The 9,893-nt window shown below is 41.7% G+C and overlaps 1 protein-coding gene across 1 annotated transcript; it reads left to right on the forward strand.

Annotated features, from left to right (window-relative positions):
• The first annotated feature begins 7,923 nt into the window (after window positions 1–7,923).
• Window positions 7,924–8,880, forward strand: LOC122921443 (olfactory receptor 5G3-like). The gene has a single exon (XM_044271422.1). The coding sequence runs from the start codon at window positions 7,924–7,926 to the stop codon at window positions 8,878–8,880; it is 957 nt and encodes a 318-aa protein (XP_044127357.1).
• Window positions 8,881–9,893: the final 1,013 nt, after the last annotated feature.

A 9,893-nucleotide genomic window follows, 5' to 3' on the forward strand; every position in this document is an offset into this window, starting at 1 on the left:
AATATATGCCAATGGACTGTTCCAGTGGTGGGTGACGGGAAGCCAGATTCTCTGCTATGACATGCAGACTGATTCTCTGCTGACATGAAGCCAGATTCTCTGTTACGGGACCTCTCTCCTCTGCCTGGGTGCCGGGGCCTAAATATCTGAGAATGGACTGTTCCAGTGGTGGGTGACGGGAAGCCAGATTCTCTGCTATGGAACCTCTCTCCAATTGATTTTGGTTAATTTTTATTTATTTAATTTTTATTTTAATTCATTTCCCTATCCACATTTGTTTGCAGGGGATTTACCTACATGTTGCTGCCTTTTGCAGCCCTCTAGCTCTTTCCTGGGCTGTTTTACAGCCTTTTTAGTGCCGAAAAGTTCGGGTCCCCATTGACTTCAATGGGGTTCGGGTTCGGGACGAAGTTCGGATCGGGTTCGGATCCCGAACCCGAACATTTCCGGGATGTTCGGCCGAACTTCTCGAACCCGAACATCCAGGTGTTCGCTCAACTCTAATCAGGATGTCTTCAGTTCCGGAACGGAACGTTTTTTGGCCGGAGAAAATACCGCAGCATGCTGAGCTTTTTGCTCCGGCCAAAAATCCTGAAGACTTGCCGCAAGGCCGGATCCGGAATTAATGACCATTGAAAGGCATTAATCCGGATCCGGCCTTAAGCTAAACGTTGTTTCGGCGCATTACCGGATCCGGCGTTTAGCTTTTTCTGAATGGTTACCATGGCTGCCGGGACGCTAAAGTCCTGGCAGCCATGGTAAAGTGTAACGGGGAGCGGGGGGGCAGTATACTTACCGTCCGTGCGGCTCCCGGGGGCGCTCCAGAGTGACATCAGGGCGCCCCACGCGCATGGATGACGTGATCGCATGGCACGTCATCCGTGCGCATGGGGCGCTCTGACGTCATTCTGGAACGCCCCGGGAGGTGTACCGCTCCCCCGCTCCCCGCTACTACTATGGCAACCAGGACTTTAATAGTGTCCTGGCTGCCATAGTAAGGCCTCTTTCACACGGGCGTCATGTTTTTTGCCCGGTTAAGAGGCGGGTGGTTGCGGGAAAATGCAGGATTTTTCCGCGTGAGTGCAAAACATTGTAATGTGTTTTGCACTCGCGTCAGAAACATCGCGCATGTTTGGTACCCAAACCCGAACTTCTTCACAGAAGTTCGGGCTTGGGATTGATGTTCTGAAGATTGTATTATTTTCCCTTGTAACATGGTTATAAGGGAAAATAATAGCATTCTGACTACAGAATGCATAGTACAATAGCGCTGGAGGGGTTAAAAAAAAGAAAAAAGTTAACTCACCTTCTCCTCTTGATCGCGTAGTTCCCGGTCTCTTCTTTACTAGCTGTGGGCTAAATGACCTGTGGTGACGTCAGATCACATGCTCCAATCACATGGTCCATCACCGTGGTGATGGAGCATGTTATCTGACATCACCACAGGTCCTTTAGCCCACAGCTAAAGAAGAGACCGACCGGGAACTACGCGATCAAGAGGAGAAGGTGAGTTAACTTTTTTATTTTTTTTAACCCTTCCAGCACTATTGTACTATGCATTCTGTATTCAGAATGCTATTATTTTCTCTTATAACCATGTTATAAGGGAAAATAATACAGTGAATAGACTGTCACCTAGAACCCATGCATGAAAATCGCACTGCATCCGCACTTGCTTGCGGATGCTTGCGATTTTCACGCAACCCCATTTATTTCTATTGGGCCTGCGTTACGTGAAAAACGCAGAATATAGAGCATGCTGCGATTTTCACGCAACGCATAAGTGATGCGTGAAAATCACCGGATCCGCCTTCAAATGCTTTCAGTTCACTTGCGTTTTTCCGGATCCGGCGTGTAATTCCGGCAAGTGGAGTATACGTCGGATCCGGACAACGCAAGTGTGAAAGAGGCCTTAGCAAAAAAAAATTGATTCTAAGGCCCCTTTCACACGGGCGAGAATTCAGCGTGAGGTCAAAGCATTGCACCCGCACTGAATCCGGACCCATTCACTTCAATGGGCCGGTTCAGATGAGCGGTGATTTTCACACATTTTCAGAACTGCTTACATCCAGCCTTACATCCTGCGGAGCTGCATATTACTTGAAATAAAGAGACTGACTACGAGTTGCTGATCTGTGTGCTGTTTACCATCCACATCACACCACTGGAACGCAGACTGCCATCTCTATCACACTACAGGCGATCCCGGGTGGGGGGTCCCGGGTGACTTGAGCTTTACCCTGGTGGCAAACCCTCAGCGAAGTAACAACTCCGTATTTACTTTTAACAATATTTTTATGGTGTCTGTGTTATATGTATTTTGCAATATTACCATTGTGGCACCCCCAATCTTTTTATTTATCTGATACTTTATTTACCTATACTATTACCAATATTCTATTTCTATATGGGGTTTCACCACTCCCCACGTTAGTATGTACGTTGCCCCCTTGGGCCTCCACAATTTCTTCTCCCCAGGTGTATGTGAGAGTGGCGCTGTCTCTCCTTTTTTGGCTAGTTGGTAGGCGCCCTATGCGACGCCGTTCCTCTGACTACCAAGTTATAAGTAGTCTTCTTTCACAACAAGCCACTTTTTAACACTTACACTTGTGTGTCATATGGGCAAGCATTCTAACCCTATCAAGACAAAATTTTTGGACGCTTGGTCCTTCAAGCCACTGTTTTTTTAATCTTTCTATGCCATAACACCATGTGTATTTAAACACCATCTGTATCCGATTAGAGTCAATTTTTAGAAGCTTTGTAATATGAAAAAGCATAACACATATGATGGCATGGCGTGTCTTTAACAACAGACCGGACCACCTAACGCAGGATCGCGGTCCGGAGGCGGCAGTGTGAGGCAGAGTCACGCATATAAGCGTCATCTCGCGAGACGCGAGATGACGCTCACAGCCGGCCCGCGCATGCGCATCGCGGGCCGGCAAAAGTTAGAGGGGGGTTACATCATCAGCCTGCCAGCCAATGATCGTGGCTGGCAGGCTGATGATTTTTTTAAAAACGAATCACAGGCCATTTAACACCTTATATTTATAAATATAAGATGTTAAATGGCTTCTCTGCTCCTCTGCTGGTCCTTTTGGTCGGTTGGTCTCAGCAGAGGTGCACAGTTCACAGTGAGTAGCACCAAACACCACACTTAGCCCCCAGATCACCCCCCATAACCCCAATTAACCCCTTGATCGCCCCTGTCAATCACCTAGTGAAAGGGAAAAAAGTGATCAGTGTAAACTGTCACTTTTTTTTTCACTGGTATTGACTGTTAGGTTTTAGGATAGTTTAGGCCCCTTGGTTAGGTAGTTAGCGATCAGTTAGCGCCCAGCCCACCGCACCGCAGTCACTGATTCGCTGATTAGCGTATCGCTAAACAGCATTTGTACTTTTATAGTATCTGTAAGTGATCAGAACTGATCACAGTCAGATCTATAATTGTATTAGTGTCACCTTAGTTTGCCCTCCACCCAAAATGCAGTGTTTGCCCGATCAGGCCTGATCGGTCGCCCACACGTGCGTTCACCCACACCCGCCCCGCCGCAGTGCCAAAATATATATTTTTTTTTGAACACTGCACAATCACTTTACAAGCGCTGCGGCGATAAAAAAATCAGTTTTGATATTTTTATCAACCGCAGCGGCCTCCGGTACTTCGCTAGCCTCCCATTAGTAAGACAGGCTTGCTTTTTTCTTGGGTAGTCTCAGGGAATACCCCTAAATTTATTAGTCAAAATGTCAAACAGGGGGTATTCTTCTGAAGAGGCCTACAGGCTTCTGACCCAGTCGGATGAGGAATTGGCTCTGTCCACTGTGGTACACTTATGCTGTGGGAGCGGAGCTCAATAAGCCGGTGCCAGCGGCTGCGCAGTGAACATTTCTAAGACCTATAGTATCATGAGCATAGGTTATGATTATCTAAGTCCCAGAAAACCCCTTGGTGACTTTATATACCGATGAAATCGGTACTTTAAAGATGGTGTCCGCTCGCGAGTGCCGCGAGTGCTATAGCCGTAGGGTTTCTACTGTTTCAAACAGAAGAGGCCCATAAAGAATGTCTGTGATTAGCCATAAGGCCGATCACATACATTTAGCCTCTCAGATGCCGTGATCAAATGTGGCCACGACATCTGAGCCATGAAGACGTGGGAGCCGCACGCTCCTGTGCCTGTAACAGCGTTCCACAAAGATCAAAGAAGCTGTAAACCTCAAACAGACTCCTATACCTATCACTGGTATATTCCAATACAGGCCTGCAGGTGGCAGCACTGCGTTGGAATACTGTGAATGGTGTATTTTGTAATGGACATATACATCTACCCTTCACAGAATACAATTGGCAATCTAATGATTGCTAGTTATAGTCCTCTATGATGACTTAAAAAAAAAATTTAAAAAAGTTTTCAAAAATATAAAAACTAAAAAAATATAAAAAACAAAAAATGAAACAAAAAACATCATAGACTTAAAATCAAAATGCGACTTATTTTGGCACTTTACCTTCCCAAAACAATTTAATGTGATCAAAAAAAAGTCCCACACACTTCAAGTACAGATTGATCTACAAAAAATGAGACCACACATAGCTCTGTACACATAAACATAAAAAAAGTTATAGGGTTCAGAATATGGCAATGAAAAGAAAATACTTTTTTTCAAGGTTTTTATTTTTTCAGTATTAAAACTGAAGTAAAACTATACAAATATGGTATTGCCATAATCATACTGACCCGGAGAAAGAAAGTAACAGGTCATTTTAATTGCATAGAGAACACCGTAAAAACAAATTACACTCCATTTGGAATTTTTTACTGCTCCTGCTACATCATATGCAATATTAAATGGTGTTATTAGAAAGTACAACTTATCCCACCAAAAATAAGCCCTCACACAGCTATGTGAATGGAAAAATAAAAAAATTATGGCTCTGGGAAAAATAAAAACGCGAAAACTGAAAATTGAAGGGGAACACATCATGCAAAAGTGATACCTTATGAAAGATCTGAGAGGGGGGGGGGGGGGAAATGGAAGAACACCTAAAATGATGCATAACAAAGACAGTCAGTTTTGCCTGGAGTGTTCCTTTAAGGCCTCATGCACACAACCGCGGTCCGCAAAAAAACAGATCCACAAAAAATACGGATGACATCGAACAGAACAGCTGGCCACTAATAGAACAGTCCTATCCTTGTCCGTAATGCGGACAATAATAGGACATGTTCTATTTTTTTGGCAGAACGGAAATACGGACATACGGAGTACCTTCCTTTTTTTTTGCGGACCCATTGAAATGAATGTTTCCGTATACGGTCCGCAAAAAAGAAACAGAACAAAATGAAGATACGTTCGTGTGGCTGCCTGAGGCCTAATTGTGAGGAACATGACCAAGCATACCAAACTAGGAGCTGTGGAAATAATTGAGTCATGGACATGAGACACAGGGCATGACCTACAAATGAAAATTGGCAAGAAAAAATTGAGGCAATTCAATTGGTCTTTGTGGACACGACTCATAAAAATAGACTCCAAATGGAGTTCTCTTCTGCTCTATGTGTAGAGCCCTTTATTGTTTTAGAGTCTCGATCCACTGGAGAAACCCTGCTTCTTGTCTAAAATCACAGATCGGTGAGAACATTCATAATTTTAGCTATATCTAACATCTTCGGCCTTGACATCTGGTGGTATAATTTAAAATCCTAATCATCACCATATCTGAAGATAGAAGTATTTCATTCTTTGGAGGGGCTACTCAAGTTCACTTCAGTTTTGCTCTACAAGGTGCATGATCTTGGCTGTCATAAGCTACCGGAATATATGATATTAACTCCATTTTCTTTGCTTTATCTCTATACCTTTACTTTCTCCTAGCAAAAAAATAATACAAAAGAAAAAAATACAATGCAACAGCACTAAAGTACAAAAAAGTATGCTGATGCTAATGCTATGCTTATTAAGTGAATTCGAGATTCTTGGCAAATACATTTTGTACAAAATTATTTGGGCCCGTCTGCCACACTTTCTCCTAGCATCTCTTTTTGTCTTTTATCCTCTTTCCCTTTTCTTGTAGTTTTTGGTTTTCACTTTCTTTTATTCCATTTTCTTTTTGTTTCTTTTTGTTTTATTTTCTATTTTTTTTCTTTTTGTTTTTTTTTGTTATTCTATTTATTAATTTTTGTTTCACTCATTTCTCGCTTTTTCTCATCCTTTCTTTTTCATCCATTCACCTCTCTGTCTGACATCCTTGCTGATATTCTTGCAGAGCTTTCCACTTATCTGCTGGCTTCATGCTCAATCTTCTTAACGTACCACCCACCCAGTGCATTCCACTGTGGAATGCCCCAAGATCCTATCTCCCCCTTACATTACTTCATCTTCTCTTTTTCCTTGTGTATCCCTTAGTTGGCCAGGATTCTTTATCTATAGTAGAATGGGCATTATTACCTTCATTTTTTTTCAGCCATGATATAACTTACTTCTTTCCACTTATCTTTTAGAAATCAGATGTTGAAAATACCTAGAAAATTTCAATTTAGTGTTGGGGAGAGGGAGCCATATTGTGCCCTCCCCTCTCTGGCATAAAAAGCAATATACATTTTCAGCACTTTTATAGAGCATGATGATCTACCCACCTCCTGTTTGACTAAGCCTGAAAAAAATTATATATATGAGCAAATCATTCCTTGTGAATTGATGATTTGCCTGATCCATAGCTACAGGTAGCAGTCTAACTTATCCTCTTTGCTATTTGATGGCAAGTTGATTTATATATTAATGGGGTATTCCCATCTAAGCATTTGTGGTATACTAGAATATGCCACTAATATCAAATAGGTGCTGGTCCTACCTCAAGGAGCCTCTCCTATCTCAACATCCGGGCCTCCAAAGTGAAGGAAGAGCAACAGCGTGGCTCAGTTATTTCCATCAATCTATTAGTGGTAAACCAATTGGTGGCTTCCCTTGCTCCGTTTGTTCTCCATTCACTTTATGGGACCTCCGAAAATAGCCAGAAGCTCCCGAACATAGCAGTGAGAGGAGAACACGTCTCGCATGATTGGTGTGCTCTCGTTAACTTTGAGGCCCTGTTCTCAAGATAGGTGCAAGTCCACATCTGGGACCCACTTCTATCTGACAAGTGTGGCATATCCTAGTGATATGTCATTAATGTTTAGGCGGGAAAACTTTTAACTTTAAGGGGAAAACTGGGGTAGAGCAAGAGTAATCTGAAGGACTTTGAAGCCCTTTGCCATGTGCAGCCCACGGTAGTGTGTTCTTTTAAAGTCAAGCACTCTTTTCTCCATTCAGTAAGGCTGTATGTGCGTATATTATAATTTTTATACAAACAATGAACAGAAGCAAATGTACAAATTAAAGAATAATCCCTTTTGTCGGATTAATTAGAAAATATTTTTTCATGGTTCAGTAATTGCTCTGGGACCATTAGAGAGTCTATAAAACAGTATATAAGAGAACATCCCAAGCAGGTGGCCTTGTCTTCAATGTTATTGCATTGGAGACCAGGCCACTGGATTGCTGGACATCAACTGGTCTAATCCACAGGTAAAGTAAGAAAGGGTAGATTCATGGAGAGATATAACCAGCTTCTAGTCTAGAAGTTCTACTATAAGTTCCCAACTTTGTGCTTAAAGCATATACTGTAGGAGTTTTTACATATCACAATGTCTTAACCTCACACATATCAAGAGTCGACAATTTTTAATTTCAAATAGGGAAAGTAAAAGATGACATAGTACAATGTTTTTTGTACTGTTCCTAGAGATAACCACAGATTATATGATTATAATAGAACTGTACAATATTCGAATGCACATTTCCTTAGCTCTTGCAGGTAGACATAAGTTGACAAGAGTTCATTTTGACTTCTTGTCCAGGTCTGGTTCTCCTTTTGCTGAGATGGAATTGTCCAACCAATCCTCTTCGAGCAGATTCATTCTCCTCAGTTTGTCCTCGGTTCCATACTTGAAGGTCATTGGTTTTCTTACCTTCTTGGTGATGTACTTGATAACATTGCTAGCAAACCTCTTACTGATCATTGTGGTAAAGATTAATCCAAAGCTCCAGACTCCTATGTATTTTTTTCTTACCAATCTCTCCTTCATTGACATCTGCTTCTCTACCACTGTAGTCCCTAAAATCCTAGAGAACTCATTGGCAGAAGACAGGAGCATTTCTGTTGTAGAATGTGCTGTTCAGATGCACTTTCATTTGAGTTTTGGGTCTACAGAGTGTTTCATTCTTGCCATCATGGCTTATGATAGATTTGCCGCCATCTGTAAACCACTTCACTACAACACTATCATGAGCCGGAAGACGTGCATCAATCTGGCTGCTGTGTCATGGACCTCAAGCTTCATCAACTCCATTTTACAAGTCATCTACACCTTCCAGATGTCCTTCTGCCATACCCGCCATGTCAACCACTTCTTTTGTGAGGTACCCCCATTTTTACAGATATCCTGCAGTGATACTTGGCTCCATGAGGTCTCAATGTATATTACAGCAGGCATAATAGTTAGTCTATCCTTTATCTTGATTCTGATTTCATATATTCATATTCTGTCCACCATCTTGAAGATCAGGTCTTCTTCTGGAAGGTACAAAGCTCTCTCCACATGTGCCTCCCACATCATTGTGGTGACTTTTTACTATGGGACCATTATGATTCTGTATTTACGTCCACGTTCCCGCTCGTCTCCAGACATAGACAAATCTATCTCCCTCCTTTACTCAACCATGACACCCATGCTAAACCCCATCATCTACAGTGTCCGAAATAAAGATGTCAAAGACACTGTAAGAAAGACTGTAGATAAAGAGCTTTTCCAATCACAATTATTTTTACAAAAATAATATTAATATGGCAGTGAAACTAAGAGGGGTTGACCAGTGTAATATCTCTCTGCCTCTTCTGTGCTCCTACCTTAGAGCCACTTTGAACTAAATCCCTGACCACAGACATACAGATGCAGCATGCATTATTCTGCCAAAAACAGGATGCTATGTATTTGACATAGACCTTCTAGCACAGCTATGCCATTAATATGGCATGCTATTGTGTGCACCTACTATCAGAATGGAGTGTTATATTAATTGTGTTGATGTTTCATGGCATGCAGTAGTGAAGGACAAGATAACAAATTGCTACAGCTGTAAATTAACCCATACATGTACGGCCATCGGGTCCCCCTGCTGCAGTGACAGGGACCTGATGGCTGTGAAGGCAGCCCAGTGCCTTCCATAGGCATCAGGGCTAGCCTTCTACAGAAGCCTGTTAGACCAAGACCCCAGCCACACTGGTAATACTCAGACAATACATTACAATACACATGTATTGTAATGCATTGTAGAGGGGATCAGACCGCCAAAAGTCAAAGTCCCACAGTGGGACAATAAAAAAAAAGTGTTAATAAAAATAATAATAAAAAAAAAAATTCCCCCATAATAAACACTTATAAAATTATAAAAAATATATATAAAAAAGAAAAACATACATATTAGGTATCGCCGCATCCAAATTGACTGGCTCTATAAAAATATCACATGATCCACCCCGTCAGGTGAACCTAAAAGAAACTAAATTGAAACCTTGCCAAAACAGTAATTTTGGTCACCTTGCCTGATTGCCTCACAAAAAAGTGTAATACCAAGCAATCAAAAAGTCATATATACCCTAAATCAGTACCAATCAAACCATCCTGAAAAAAAATCAGCCCCTACATAAGACAATCGCTCAAAAAATTTAAAAAATATGGCTCTCTGAAAATGGCAACACAAAAACGTTTTTTTCTTTTTCCAAAAATGCTTTTACAGTGTAAAACTTAATAAAAAATAGACATTAGGTATCCCTGCATCTGGAACGAATG

The sequence above is a fragment of the Bufo gargarizans genome, chromosome 11 (genome assembly GCF_014858855.1).
Source record: "Bufo gargarizans isolate SCDJY-AF-19 chromosome 11, ASM1485885v1, whole genome shotgun sequence".
In the NCBI taxonomy this organism is placed as follows: domain Eukaryota; kingdom Metazoa; phylum Chordata; class Amphibia; order Anura; family Bufonidae; genus Bufo; species Bufo gargarizans.